This window comes from Aulonocara stuartgranti (genome assembly GCF_965226115.1).
Source record: "Aulonocara stuartgranti genome assembly, chromosome: 10".
NCBI classification, from domain to species: Eukaryota; Metazoa; Chordata; class Actinopteri; order Cichliformes; family Cichlidae; genus Aulonocara; species Aulonocara stuartgranti.
In genome coordinates, this window is record NC_138946.1 from 30,816,125 (window position 1) to 30,832,133 (window position 16,009).

The window sequence follows — 16,009 nt, forward strand, 5'->3', positions numbered from 1 at the left end:
AGGACTGTCACAAGAACGCTGTATTGGTGAGAGCTGTGTCAATAATGCACAAATCATAATATCATAGTAACTGTGAAATAATTCTATTTGTATGTTTTGTACAGTTATGTTTACAGATCTCTGACCACACCTGTGCACTTATATGTTGATCTATAAGTCAAAAAAAGAAAAATAAACACCTTAAAGAAAGATTTGCATAAAGGTAGTAACACTCAGAATAAGTATGATGTTTTTTAACATTTTGGGGACCAGGTACATTAGCCTCTGACATCAGAAGTAGGAAATTAGAGTTCATCCACTCATTCATGCCTTTAGTGCCTTTAAGATGATTTGGGTCATCTATTCAATTCAATTCAATTCAATTTTATTTCTATAGCGCCAAATCACAACAAAAGTCGCCTCCAGGCGCTTCATAGAAAAACCCAACAATCATATGACCCCTATGAGCAAGCACTTTGGCGACAGTGGGAAGGAAAAACTCCCTTTTAACAGGAAGAAACCTCCGGCAGAACCAGGGGCGGTCATCTGCCGCGACCGGTTGGGGTGAGATCTGGCTTCATAGATAAATAATGATGCGTATCATCAGCATAACAATGAAAACATATGCAGTGATTTCTGTTAATATTGCCTAAGGGTAGTATAATGTAAAAAGTATTGGTCCAACTATAGAACCCTGTGGAACTCCACGACTGAGTTTAGTATATGAAGAAGACACTTACATGCACAAATTTGAATCTTATCAGGTAGATACAATTCAAGCCACTGCAGCACAATTCATTTAATATCAACAGTGTGTTCTCTATAGTAAAATATTGGGATCAATGACACTGAACATTCAGAGCACAGAGATGACTTCACCGTCAGAGGCTATAAGGGAACTAAGAGGTTCCCTTATGATTTGAATTCCGATTTGAATTCCAGTCTTATCAAATCTATGCTATCCCTATCCAGCAGTTTCAAATATACTTTAGTGTTTTTTGGTCCCTGGAATACATTTTACTACAGTCGCTGGGGTCTCTAGTGGGGGAAAAATCAACTGGAAAGGTAAACGAGTTGTTGGTGTAGTAGGGCCTATGCCATCAACAGGTTACTCACAAGCCAAGTATACTGGCTCATATATAGGCTGTTAATGATATAGGTTTAGCTATGTGGGAAGTGAACTAGAACAGCATGAAGCCAAGGCCTCCAGTAATATTATGAAGAATCCTGGAGTAGTTCAACATGCACAATAAGCAAATATGCAGGACTACCTCCATTTCTTTCCAACATATGGCTAAAAGTAGAAACATCATTTTTCAGAGTGATGCTGGAAAGCTAGTTTATGCATTTATTACTTTGAGACTGAACTAGTATAATTTCGTATTAGATTGTTCTAAAGGATCCCTGAAAACTCTTCAACTGACCCAGAATTCTGCAGCAAGAGAACCAATTGGGACATTGTAACTTCTGTTTAGTTGCTTCTTGTTAAATCCAGAATTGGATTTAAAACGCATACAAAATCTTCAATAATCAGTCATATCGTCACATCATCATAGTGCCTTATTATCCTAACAGAATACTTTGGCTTACTTGTTGTTCCCAGAGTTTTTAAAAGTAGAATGGGAAGCAAAGCCTTCAGCATGAGGTCGCTCTACTGCAGAACCAGCTCCCAATTTGGATTAGAGAGGCACGCTCTCTCTACTTTTAAGATTAGGCTTAAAACCTTCCTTTTTGATAAAGCATATAGTTAGGGCTGGACCAGGTGAATCTGAATCCTCCTTTAGTTACTCTGCAATAGGTCTAGGCTGTTGGGGGCTTCCTATGTTGCAATAAGCATTTCTTCTTCACTCATTTTCTTCACTCCCTGTGTGTGTAGTCAATGAAAATGGTTCAATTAGAGATCAAGTTTCAATTTCCTCAGTTCAGTAGTGGTCAGATCATGTCCATTCAACTGTTGGGAAGTGATCTTTAACTTATATGACCTGGGATGCTGTGGTTAGAGTGTTATTATTTTTCCTCTTTGGTCAGACAAATCACCTCTGAAGTTGCTGCAAAGTCACACATTTAAAGGATATTTACTTTTCATTTCCAGAAGAAAAATACCAGCGACATTGAGAAGTGACGTGTGTATGATGGAAGACATCAGAGACAATTACTGATTCCTTTGGTTTATATTTGATGATTTTGTGGTGGAGCCTGGACTGAGACAGACGAATTGCTTTAGATACAGAAGTTGACATTTAATTTAGAGCATGAGTCAAAAAAAAGCATCCACTCATTCTTATTTCTTTATCTTAGCTCACATGCTCCTGATGTACCATGTACTTGTAAGACGTCCCTGAACTAATTTAAGCATTGTCTTTCTAGTCTCACTCCTAAACACACTGCTGCATCATACACTATTTAAATTCTGCTCAGCCTGGTGTGTTCATATGAAAGTGATAGCATGCTTGAGGGAGCAGCCAGCTGCTATCAAAAAGGTTGTGACTGTTTTACACCAGGCAGAAGACCGATTTAGATGAACACATTTTAAATTAGGGCAAACTTTTACATTATTAGCAATGCTAGCAGCATGTCTCAGTGAATAGAAAAATGTCTGCTAATCCTGCAGCATGATACTGCTCAATTATCTCGGCAAAATGCAAATTTAGATGTCACTGTTTGACCTTAACATCAAAATACCTAAAACAGCTGTGAACTTTTAGGGCATGGGCGCGGGCCCTTGGTTGGGTTGGGTGGGAGGTCTGTGGTGTCTGTTACATAAACATTCACAACTGATACTTTCAGTCCTGTGGGTTGGAGAGAAGTCGTCTGTGGATGTATGTATGCTATAGTTCATGTTTGTGTTATGTCAGTGAGTTTGCACAAAAAGGTGGGCAGAAGACACGCTTTCCAAGTGCTCAGTATATATCAACAGTTGAGTATCAGGCGTATCATTACTCATGTTCTGCTTGCGTATTCAAGTTTCCAGCCATGGCTTTAAAAACCTACTTCGTCTAAATATTAAAGCCATATTGCAATGCAGGGATGCAGTTCTATTGGCCTATTGACCTTTGTAGCTAGCTACTAAAGCTAATTAGCTGAAAAAGTAGCAGACAGGACTGCATTAAGATCATATATGATTCTGTGATTGAAATAACTAACTGGGATCAGAAACACTGCCAGAAATCATTGTATGTGTTCTCGGTTTGGTGTGCCATCCATGAATATAGGGTTAAAGGTCTTTCGTGAAAAGAAGACCTTATATGTGAACATGATCCAGAAACTTGAACTTCAGAAACCAAACTCGATTAAAAATGGACTTAGGCAAAGTGAAAAACAGTTCTCTCGTCAGACAAATTGAAATGTAGAGTTTTTGTTGGAGAACATGCATGCCAAATGTCCTGAATAAAAGAGGAGAGGGACCATCCAGCTTGTTATCAGGGCTCAGTTCAAACGCCATGCATCGAGTACATGAAGAAACATGTGCATAAGTGAATTGAGCAACTTCCATAACTGCAAAGGCACCATCAATGCTGAAAAGTTTAGACAGGTTTTAGAGCAATATATACGCCCATCCAGATTACAGCTTTTCTGGGAGACCTCCTATATTTCTGCAAGACAATGCAAAACTATACTTCATCTATTACAGGAGCATGGGTCTGTAGTGGAAGAGCCAGGGTACAAGCTGACCTCCCCGTAGTCCGGACGTCTCACCAATTGAACGGTTTTTGTGCATCGTGAAATGAAAAATATGACAAAGATGACCCAGGAGTGTTGAGGAGTTAGAATCCTCTATCACGCAAGAATGGGGCAACATTCCTTTCCCAAAAGTCCAACAACTCGCCTCAGTTTCCAGATGTTTAGAGACCAGTGAAAACAAGAGGGGATGTGCCACAGTGATCTGATATGTTTTCACGTCAGCAAACTGAATTATGATATTATAATATTTGCATATTATCTGGTAACGTGCTATTTACTTATGTGATTATTTCTGAAGCAACATGTTAAACATAGTGAACCTAGAAATTCTCATCTTTCTTTAGTTGCTGCTCTCTCCAGTAGAATCTACACACATTGAAATGTATCAATATTCAAACACTGACGTGATCACAAACTCACAGTTAAAACACCAGCCTCTATAAAGTAATATCACTTTATCTTTAAAACCAGACAGAGAATTAAATTCAATAATAGATCTGTCTGCCCCAAAGTCATATTTTTAAATTCTCAACGTAATGTATTTGTGCTATGCCTCTGCATCTATGAGAGCAGAGCAGTTTTCTCCAGCAAAGCAGCCATAGACTGACCATCATTAAACCATGTGCTGCATTTCAAAGGCAGTAAAGGGAGCTGACGTGATTGGCCATTATGGGAGCCCATCCAAACTCCACCTGCTGATACCACATTTACCCCCACATACCCACAGAAATGGATTGATCCTGCTTCCCTGATGGAATGGTGCTATTTTTAGCAAAAGAAGTATATGTACCATAGTTTTCTGCGCGATGTGATGATCTACTAATATGCAGTGACAGGAGAAAACAACCCAGAATGACAATGAAATTGTGAAAGGATCAACATGGCAAGTATGTGTCATAAACAGCACTGAAAAGCAAAGCATGCAAGTGTTTAATATACCCAAATAGACACTCACTGTTAGCTCAGAAGGTATGCTGTTATCTGTCTGTTGCTGTGGGGGATGGTTTTGCATAGAAAATGGTGCAGAGGTTTAGGCTCTGAGATGAATGACCAACAAATTTGGCTGGTTTTGCAATGTGCTTAGTTTCTGTGTGTGACAGGTAATGGAGGGGGACGTGTGCTTTTGGACTGAAAGTGTCTCACAGTGTGACACTGATGTTTTCTCTCAAAAAAAAAAAGGAAAAATCACAAATCACAATCTTGCAGGAGCATATTCCCCACGTCTGATACTGCCTAATAAATCCTGTTCTGACACTTCTCAGTGAACTTTTAAAATATGCTAGAGCTAACAGATGTTTGTCAGTGTGAAGTTGCAAGTTTTACTTCAATCTGGCTCTAAATTTATTGAAAAATGATTCATCACCAATGGCAAGTCCATCCTAACAATTTGGCTGAAAAGATACATTTGTGTAATAATTCTACAAACATCCTTATCATTTGTATTCTGATGGTGTGCTCGCTTTTGTCTTCCCAATACTGTAGGCACAGCTGATCCAATTTCCAGTGTTTTAGAGCTTCATGACCTGCTCTCTTGAGTCTAGTCAGGTTTGGTCTATGCTGAGAAAACTCATCGTTGTTTAGAATGTCCTGATATGTCACTTAGCTCTGAATCCATATTTCCCTACTGTGCTAGTTAGTCTTGAACTTGAAACTTGAATTAGCAGATGGACGAGCCACAAATCTACCTAAGTATAATCTAAATGTTGCTTTCCGGGGAGGACACGGCTCAAGCAAATCTGACCTTTTATGTAAATTGGTTACCACTGACACTAATCTACTTCAATGTTATACTGATGACTTTTACTTTTGGCTGCTCCCTTATTCCCAAAAAATCGCTTCAGCAGGAAGCTCTGCGTGTGTGATTTGGATGATTTTCACACCACATGCCCTTCCTAACGCAACCCTAAATGGGATTTGGGTTTTCTTTAAAGACTAAATCAGGGATCTTTTTAGACAAATGTGTAAACCACTACACTATGGAGCCACAATGTTTCTAATATTTCCACATCCTAAAATGTTACCAAGTTTAACAATTATGACTGACTTTCATTTTGGTGTGAGATGTTTGGACTCGTCTATTTAAAAACATTCCCTGTAAAACTGTAAAATACAAAAAAAACATCTACTTTTCATAACTCCTAATGAAATCACCAAGGGAAGGACCACAGGACAGAATGAAGATGCAATATTGGAAATCCTTAAAATTCCTTACCTTGTACTAGCAGCCGTGTGGTGTGAATAGCCTCTCCCTGGGGGCTGAAGGCTCGACACATGTAGGCCCCCCGATCTTCCCGGGTGATGGATAGCACCGTCAAACTCCCATCGGACACCTGAGCGCACACACAAACATGTAACTTTAAACGTCAGTACTGAATAAAACCCAGAAGACAAATAGTTTTGTTGTAATGAGCCCCCTCCCTGAGCCTGGTTCTGCTGGAGGTTTCTTCCTGTTAAAAGGGAGTTTTTCCTTCCCACTGTCGCCAAAGTGCTTGCTCATAGGGGGTCATATGATTGTTGGGTTTTTCTCTGAAAGTACTATTGTAGGGTCTACCTTACAATATAAAGCGCCTTTAGGTGACTGTTGATGTCATTTGGTGCTATATCGCAGTACAGAAACAAGACAATCCTAAGTGTTAAAAGCAACTAATCAATCAAAGTCTTTGAATTTGGTTGTGAAAGTGCCAAGGAGTTAGACCCATTCGAGATCAAAAAGTAGCTTCCTTTGATTTTGACTCGGTCTGCTAGGTTTAAGTCCTTCGAGCAGTATGTTGTGTTATGCAGTGTGGCTGTTAAACATTTCCCTTTACAGCCAAACCTCTTATAGAAGCAAGTCTTGCTAATTGGCAACCATTTACAAATGCCTCCAAGCACTTACTTGAGCAGTTAATTTGAACTTCTATCTAAATTAACTTTAACTTCAGCGGTCACCAAGAACAAAAATAGAATCATGGGTTAATCCAAAAAATGAAACACTCTCTGAAAAAAATGATTTTTCCAGGTGAAAAGTCTTTTCTGAATGAGACCTGGCCAGAGGGCAGCAAGTTGTTTGTTATAACAAAAAATGCCTGCAATCAACATCATCTGCCAGGTAGTATGTCTACTTGCAGACCAATCCCTGTTATTTATTGCATGTTTGTTATTCCCATATCCCTGTATGATTCCTGTAATATCCAGGTTCCTGACCACATACAGCTTCATTTTATGTGCTTCCTTAGTTAGACATCTGAGGACCCACATGAAGACAGAAAATATCAGTGTGAAAGTTTTTTATTTGGGGCAGACACTCAATGACCTTAGCAATAACAGAACACCAAATAAAAGGGTCAGTAAATCAGACGCAATAACTGCAGAACCCATTTTTGGAAAATGACTTTATTTTTTCCAGATCGTCGCTGTCTTGCATAAAACCTACTGAATCGCTGGCTTGAGTTGAGAGCATATCCTAATTTTTGGCACCCCTCCACCTGCTGGAAATCTAGGCAACCGCAACCATCCCTGGGAGTTTCATCTAACAGCCCATTTCCACAGTGGAAACCCAAACAACACCACATTACCACTTATTTTGTTAAATTAAAGCACTGCTCACCATCCAGATCTGTCTTCAGAGATTTTTCTCCTAAATCAGATCAGAGTGCAGCCACTCATATCAAAACCAAATTGTTATTCAGATTAAAATCTCTCCCACATCTTTGTGTTAGCACATGCTCATGGTTTACGGTTGTTATCAGTCTATAACAGCCCAAAGTATCGTGACTAACTTGGGAGAAAGCTGCTGCCTGAGAGAGGGACAAATTTATATGTATAACTCTCCTGTGAACAAAGCTCAGTCACCTAAATAATTGATCTAAACTGAGGGAGTCATTCCCGTTCTTCTTGCAGGATTCATTACTGTACAGCAACAAAACGATCACAAAAGGCTTCTTTTTAAATGAAAATAAAAGTTCTGTTACATTATGTGTGAATGGAATAATGGTTACTGAGAAAAACTCCCAGTGCTGGAACACACAGTGAATCTTATAATCTCTGATTGTTGAAAGTAGTAAGGAAACAAGGAGTCAAGCTGAGGAGTTGTCTGTTAATTGAATGTTGCCATTTCAAACGTAGATCTCTCAATCTAAAGACTGCGAACGCATTTATTCAACCTGAGAAGTTAAGTCACAACAGCCTGACCCGAGATGCTGTTACAGCTCAAAACATCTTTTAAGTGACCAATGTGAGACGTTCAAGGCAGCAACAGACTTTCACCAGAGAGGTTTTAAATGTTATTCCTCTCCAGCAGACCTGCAAGCCAGCACTAAGCTCCCTGCCATCCAACCTTTCTGATCATCTTTGCTTGTTGGGAAGCTTTTATTGCAGGCTAATGAGATGCCATCAACTTGAGTGACACTAGCTTCTCTTCTCACCATCTCTCAGCCAGTGTGCTCCATGCCCCCCTACACACAAACACTCACAGTGAAGAGAACATGTGGGAGAAAACCATAACGTCTGCAATATTCACTAGACTTCTGAATTCTGCTCTGATGATTAAGACTACAAGACTAGACATCTGTGGAAGTATCCCTTGGCATTTTTTCCTTGTTTATATATGATGCTAAGAAAACTGAGCTAAGTGAAAGACCCCACTCACTCAAAACTGGTAGAGACCAAATGTGGAGCTACAAAAACATTCAATATCAGATTGTACTAAAACTTGAAACTAAAAGATGGTGTAGCCCCGTATCAGCTACTGGTGTAAAGAAGCAACAGTTTGCTAACAAGTAAACTTCTACATATTTAACTGTCGAGTCGGCACCTTGCTGGTAGACTTTGCATGATGAGGCCAGATGCTTCGTACAAACACAGTGGTCTCAGTGCCTGCAACTGTTAGTCTAAACATAGCATGACTATAGTAACATATTTAATAAACAGCTGATACGAATATAAAGTATTTACCTTATACTTGGCACTGCTGACCATGAGACTACCTTCCCGCAACCAGCTGACTGAGGGTTTGGGATTCCCAAAGGCTATACAGGTCAAAGTGATGCTCCCCCCCTCCTTGGCCTCCACGTACTGAGGTGGTGTATCTGTGAAAGTTGGGGGGGCTGAAGAGACAGAGCAGAGGTTGGAAAGGAAATATGAACAATAAAATTAATAAAGGTAGGAAACATACACAATAAAACAAAGAAAAACCTGCATAGCTGCTATTTTCTCTAGCTGCTACCTTCTTTTACAGAATGAATAGAAATAATCCATTGTGATGTGATAAAAGTCATATAAAATCAGTGGCTACCAGTGAACGTGGTGGTGAAAAGTCAGAAATCAAGACAGGGGAAAGTACTTTTTCATGGAACTGTTTAAAAACAATTTAAGAATTTCTAAGTTGTTGTTGGACAAAGATTGCCTGAGTAAATACAAAATGCAGATTTATTTCCATGTATTAAGGGAAAAAAATATGTAAATCTACCTGGTCTTATGTGAAAAAGTAATTGCACTAGCCACACACAGCCCTGATTACTGACAGATCTGTCGAATCACTTAAATACAAAGTGAAATAGGCTCTAAAGAGACTCAAGAACAAATGAGAAACAAAGTCGTTGACAGCACTGGGACACTAGCATGGAGATGCTTTGGAATGATCCTAAACAGGGTATTTTGTATTTATTTGGGTAATCTTCTTTAAGTTTTACAAATAAATAAATAAACTGCAACAAAGCTGACATTTTGTCATTACACAGTTAACTGAATTCAGAGATATAAACATACAGTTTTTAAAGCATAATATTTTTACAGTTAGAAATCCATTACTGCAGATTAAAGCGGGCAGACGGCAAAATAACTGTTCGTCTTTTCGGTCACTTTTTCCATATTTCTGTCTCCTTCAGCTTTTACAGTTTTACGGCTTCTGAACTTTTATAAGGATCCTTTAAAATCCTAATGCATTTGACCCTAATGACAAATATGAATTATATTTTTTGCTTTTTAAGTCCCAACTGAGTGCTTACCACAGCAAAAACAAGAACTGGGGAATGAACAGGAAGAGAAAAGAAACAACTAAAGACCTGCTGTACAAAGATCAGTACACATCAGAATTCTGCATTGTTAGCTGTCAGACTAAGGATTAGGGTTAGTTAAGTTGGGAAAAAATGTGATACTGTATTTCAGAGAAATCTGTTTACATTTAGTGGCGTTCTGATCTCTAAACCTCTGTTTTATCTCAGAATGCAGACCTCTTTACTTTTTGCAGACTTGAAGCAGACTGGGAGCAGCTTGACAATAGGAAGTTTTCTCCCAGATCTCCTAATACCTTATCATTAGGAGATGAATACATTTACAAAAAAACATCTAAATGTTAAAACTAGAAATGTCTCATTAGCAAACACATTTAGAGTCTCAAAACCCAATTAATGAAGTCCACAGAACTTACTGTAGAAGTCAGCAAATGAACTTGGACAAATTGGGACAAGGCTTGTGTATAAAAGTGTTCCTAGGAGAACAGTGACCCCGATAACTGTCAAAGACATTTGAAGGCACCAAACTTCTTGGATGTCTGATCAAACTGTGTATCCAAACTTGCCCTGAATGATGGCTCTAACAGAGCTTCAGAAGTCCTCCCAGGAGGATAAACATTTGAGAAGCACACCATAAATCCTGCCTTCAGGGCAAACGAAAACCAGGTTTGGCTTTAAGAAAAGTCTGATTGTCAATGAGGGGCCCACCCAAAGCCCAGGCCAAGCCTTACACAACACGTATACTTGCTGTTGAGACTCGAATATAGCTTTTCACAGGTACTTACTGAGGATCGACCAAGACTTAAAAACAGAGAAGCTGTAATTGCTGTCATAGTTTCTAAATCTTATTTGGTAGACATACCAAGAAAGATAACACGCTCACACACTCATAAGAGTGCTATAAATGCATGAACAGTTTAAAAGTATTAATGCTTTCAGTTAAAAAGTGAGATGCAGATTTGACAGTTTCTGCAGTAACAATGATTTATTAAATTAAGTAAGTGTAGTGACAGTTGATAAATTAATATTTTAACACAGCTAAGCCATCTGAGCAAGATAAACTCTTAAAAAAAACCCTTCCTTTCAGAGTTTTGATAAGTGTGATTTTTGTTTTTTAAGAATTAAACATCAGTGTGCCTGACATGGTGCATTTGGTTAATACCATTTTTTAAAATCCTCTTTAGCTCCGTTGCTGGCTAGAATATAAGGAGGGATGATCATACAAGACAACTGGCACCATACTCCAACAGAAATACAGTTAAGCTGTGTTACAACTGCCCTGCCCCCACTGAACTCATGCCAATTACAGTCTATCCGAGTGCACATGTCAATATCGCTGTCAATGATTCAATGCAGATTTTGTTTGAGCATAATTCCTTTTTTGATATTCTCAATCTAATCACCTTAGGACTCAAGCTGATCTGCTTACATGTGTAATCTCTAGCATGTTATTCCATCTGCAGCTATGAGCCAGGCCATAGTGCTAATTCCACGTCTCACATTTTACCATGCCACACAGCTAAGACCGATTTTACAGTTATGGAAACGCAGACTTCCGACCTCATTATATAGCTGTATTTCCTTGTAACTAGTTGTCTTACTACTGGTTAAAATAAAGGGTGGATAAGACCAACTGTACTGCTATGGAAGACTGCTGGATACTGCAGCTGGCACTCAAAGTTGCTACCTAAGCTAGGTACACATGAATCTCATTGCCAGTGCTGTTATTTGCTCAACCTGTCAGTCGCTTTAATTTGGGCTTTACTTGTGTGTATGAAAATACAGTAATATACACTAGTACGTGAAAATAATATCACTTAAGGCAGCGGTCCCCAACAAATTCAGAAACATGTATTCAGATTGTTATTTAAAAATCATTTTTAGTTTTAAGCAATTTTTTTTGACACATTTCTAAAATATTTGTGTGTTCTTAGTTGTGTTTTTTGTTTGAGCAGTGGAGAAACAGAGCATTTACCCCATTACAACTTATTTCTGCAGGGGTGCTTTAGAGCATTAGTAAGAGGGAGGTAGTCACAGGTTAACCATGCTCTGCAATGCAGTCCAGCAGGATGCTGTTCAAATATCATTGTGGAGCGAAACAGGATGAAAGTCAACAAACTGTTTTTGTAAACAAATCCTACGACTGACAAGCAGTGAAATTTAAAGGCTGTAAGTTGCAAATCAATTTCAATATGCAATATAAATGGCACAGCAGTGTAATAAACTGTTTTACCTCTTCTTCCACCACTAACAATAACTAATTACTATAATAACTAATTGGTATACTGACTACAGTAGCTATCTATGAGTCAATTTTTAATGCTGCATTTTGTCTGAGTGGTTAGGACACTCCACTGGCCAGTAATCATGTGTGCATCTGCTTTTTGACAGGGAGGAGGAACAGTGACCCCTTCATTCTGTTTTCCTCAAGGACCTTAAGAAGTGCTGAAAAGCTTGTGCGAGGGTGCAAACTGGCACACAGACGAGAAAGGAAAAGACATGTCAAAACTAAGGAGGGACAAACAGGCAGAGATAAAGAAGAGCAAAAAAATAAGAAAGACTCCATTAGACAAAAAAATAGAGATACTGGGTCTGGCATGTAGCATGCACTGCAAAGTGCTGCTGCAGAATGGTGTGCTTTTTCAAGATGGAGGTATTGAAGACCAACCCTATAACATTTGAACCTTTTTTTATTTTATTTTTTTGGTATCACCTTATCTGCATTTGGGCTTCACCATGACTGAAAGGACCAAAGAGTGCAGGACTTTAAATCTTCTAATTGGAAAAAAGCCTTAATACAAGCAAGGTAATGTTTTTCCCTGCTAGGTAACCTAGAATTTCACTTAATCATTCAAGCAGAAACTTGCATACTTATTAAACTGATTTTACCAACACTTCCCATCTTGCAGCTCATGTCTCATGTCTCCACTCATACACTCTTTCAGGAATGCCGATCTCAAGTGACAGAAGTTCACAGGAATGAAGGAGGCAATTTTACGGAACTTGTCTTTTTGCATCTCACCAGAAATCTAGAAACAGCACTTCTGTCTTAATGTGCCAGTCCTGCTGGCACTGAAGGCCACAGTGTGAAAACCAAAAACTACAGATGTTTGGCAGTGAGAGGTTGAGTGCAAACAGAAGAACTATAATTAGAAGTTCTGCTTCATCTAGATGGTCAGTATAGCACCAAGCCCCCCGAGTGTTCTTCATAAAGTTACTGGTCACACTTAAAACCCTTCTTCAATCAGCTTCACTGTCTAATTAAGTTTTTTTGGGTTGACTATGTGTCTTCTTAGTTGGATGGTCAGAAGATTTGCATTTACTATAAACCAGCGGTCCCCAAACTTTTTTGCACCACAGACCGATTTATGTCCGACTATTTTCACGGACAGGCCTTTAAGGTGTTGCAGATAAATGCAACAAAATAAAACCAGTACCGGCACCAACAAAAAGAAAATTTAATCATAATACACAGGAAAAGACCCAGGGAAACAGAGTTAATGATAAAAACGATAAAAAATAAAAACAAAACTATCGCTAAATCTAAGTAAAACTAAAATTATCTTATTTGGGAATTCCCTTAGAAATGCACAAGTGCAGATTCATGTAGATGGTGTGGAAATTGAAAGAGTACTTGAACATAAGTTTCTTGGTGTGATTATAGATGATAAACCTCTGTATTGTGTTCATATTTTTGCTATTTAGCCAATATTAGCAGGTCTGATGGACCCACATTATTGCGTTACTAAATCAAACATCATAACAATTTATGTAAAAATACTTTACTTTTAAAGGCTAGCAATTCCTTAGCAGGTAGAGCAGGTCCCCTTCTAGTCAGAAGGTTGGTGGTTCAACCCCTGGCTGCTACAGCCATGCCTTAGTATCCTCGGGGAAGATACTGAACCCAAAGTTGCTGTCTGTTCAGTGCACGAGTGTGTCTGAATTTTAGATAGAAAGCACTTAAGCATATAAATAAAGTGCTTGGATGAATGATGTTGTTTAAAGCACTTTGACTGCTCAAGTGCAGCTGGGTTTTTCGAACAATATTTAATTTAAAGAAACAGAGATGATAAGAAAGGTATGGGTGGAGAAAAAAAAGGTTTTCCTGAAAAAATATAAATGAAGCAATGTTTCAGATCATTACTAATAAAACTAATATTACTTCTTTGATGTGAATTAGAAATGGACCCTAATTATGTCAGTGTATACCACTCAGCTACATTGAACAAATAAACTATTTGGGCCAATCTTCACATTTCCTATTTATTTTTCTTTATGCGTATTTACCTAACATATTTTAAGGTGGTGGAGAAGTGATGGTAATTAACTCTATTTACTAAGGAAAAAAGCTAAAAGTATCTCGCCCTATATGAAAAAGCAATTGTTTACTGTTTTTGCAGTGGCTTTGAGGCAGAGCTCTCAGGAGTGAGCATGAATTTCAGATCCTTTGGATTTGCATGGAAATGCTGTTCCACATCCTTTATATAGTACATCAGTCCAATGACTGTAAAAGGCAACCACAAAAGTAAAGGAAGGTCTTATTTTTCAAGCTATTAGCTCGTGTTCACACATTGGCTAGCACGGCAACTTAACAGATTAAAAATATGAATAATAATTCAGTTGCTGTATTTTTAATCACATCAGGCTATTCTGAATGGCAAAGCAAAAAGTCTTTTGAGTGGTATTTAAACTAATTAAAGATATCAACACTACAACAATAATTGTTAGTTAAGTTATTACAAGAGTGCATATAGAGAAAAACTGTATTTGATGGGAATCGAGGACCAGTTCCTGCAGAGAACCTGTTCCGGGTAGTTCAATTACTTGGTTCTACTTGCACTTGTGCTACTATCAGATGATTTCAGTGGATGTGCTGGAGGAGGAAAATAGTGGCACAGTCCACAGCATGGATATTTACAATACTTTAAATATTTGTTTTTATTGCACAAAATGACAACAGTGCAATGGTAAAGTGAAAACTCCAGCCAGAACAGAAACTGCATTATGTTGCTAACACAACTTCTGCTCTTTGCAATCATCTGCACAGACAGCATGCTAATGCTAAGCTAGCTAAGAACCCAGAGTGATGTTAAAGCTGAGTCTGAGTGAATGCCGACCGCAGCCCAACAGCCAGACCCTGAACTTCAACGTGTAACAAACTGCTGAGCAGTCAGACTATGTTTCTACGTGATCACGTTTCTAAAGTAGAATCACTGTGGCGATCACTTTGAAGTCCCTTTATGCTAGTTTTTATCTTTGCCGTGTGTTCACACCTAATTACTGAGAGACAGATCCTGTATGTGTGTCCTCATTAGGCGAGGGATTTGTGTTGCTATACGTTAACATTATGAGATGATGCATTTCAGGTCATATTACAGAAATGTGGAAGTAATGTAACAAACAGTGTAACAAATGACCTTCTCCTTTGAGTAATTAAGCAACGTACAGCATTACTTTAAAGAAAAGTGTTCTGTGTCGTATTTGTAATTCATTACTTTTTCTGAGTAACCACCCCAACACTGATCACAACAAAGAGAGGAAATACCTCCAACATGTACAGACATTTGCCTACACAGCATAATTTAATGAATGTAATCTCTTTGATATGCTGCTTAGTGATGGTTGTAACTCTCAAAGCAGAGCCAACGAGAACCCAGTGAGAATCAGTAAAACAATCCATAAAGAATAGAATCAATAACTGATGTTGATAGAATCAGAATCGCTAAATTCTTATCAATTCCCTTCCCTACTTATATCCTTCCCTAGGAAGTCTAAACACCGAAGGCACCATCCAACTTCTAGTGACTGCATGCTTACATACCAATGTTCGGTATACTCACTTTTGCAGAAATTAGTCTTCTGTCAGTGTTTCTAACTTCCAGGGTATTTTAGCCACATACCATAATAACACATAGCATGGTACTATTTTTAAAATAACCTGGCTTTTTTTGTATAAGACTGTTGTCATAACGACCTCCACAAATACTGGCTACACCTAAACTGCTTTATCTTTTTCTTCTTAGTGGAAAAACAAAGGAAACACTGTAACATATTCAGCAGTATATTCAACACATTAAAAGCACTTCATTTTCAAACAGCTTGACCACTTTAATAAATTTTCTGTCTAAGAAAATGTAACAAAGTCAACTTCAGCACATCCGTTTTGTGAAGCTTAGTTTTAGCAATATATTCTGGAAAACTGGCATGCTTGTCAGCTGTCCCCTGTACACCACTGACTGTCTGACTACAGCGATGATCGGAGCCGTGTGGTTCATGCTTGGTACAGTGACAGGATGTTAACAGACAGTGAAGGAGTAACAGGCAGAGAGAAAGGAGGCTAAGTTAGGAGCCTGAGGCTT

At 38.5% G+C, this 16,009-nt stretch overlaps 1 protein-coding gene across 5 annotated transcripts in view; it reads right to left on the reverse strand.

The window, feature by feature from the left end:
- Positions 1 to 16,009, reverse strand: part of LOC309715786 (protein turtle homolog B-like) — a 148,266-nt gene that overhangs the window by 77,288 nt on the left and 54,969 nt on the right. For all 5 annotated transcript variants that reach the window (XM_082549185.1, XM_082549183.1, XM_082549184.1 and 2 more), the window contains exons 4-5: positions 8,593 to 8,744; positions 5,873 to 5,990 (exon numbers count right to left, since the gene is read on the reverse strand). In XM_082549185.1, the coding sequence (XP_082405311.1) occupies positions 5,873 to 5,990; positions 8,593 to 8,744 (270 nt within the window). The remainder of the gene's footprint in view (positions 1 to 5,872; positions 5,991 to 8,592; positions 8,745 to 16,009) is intronic.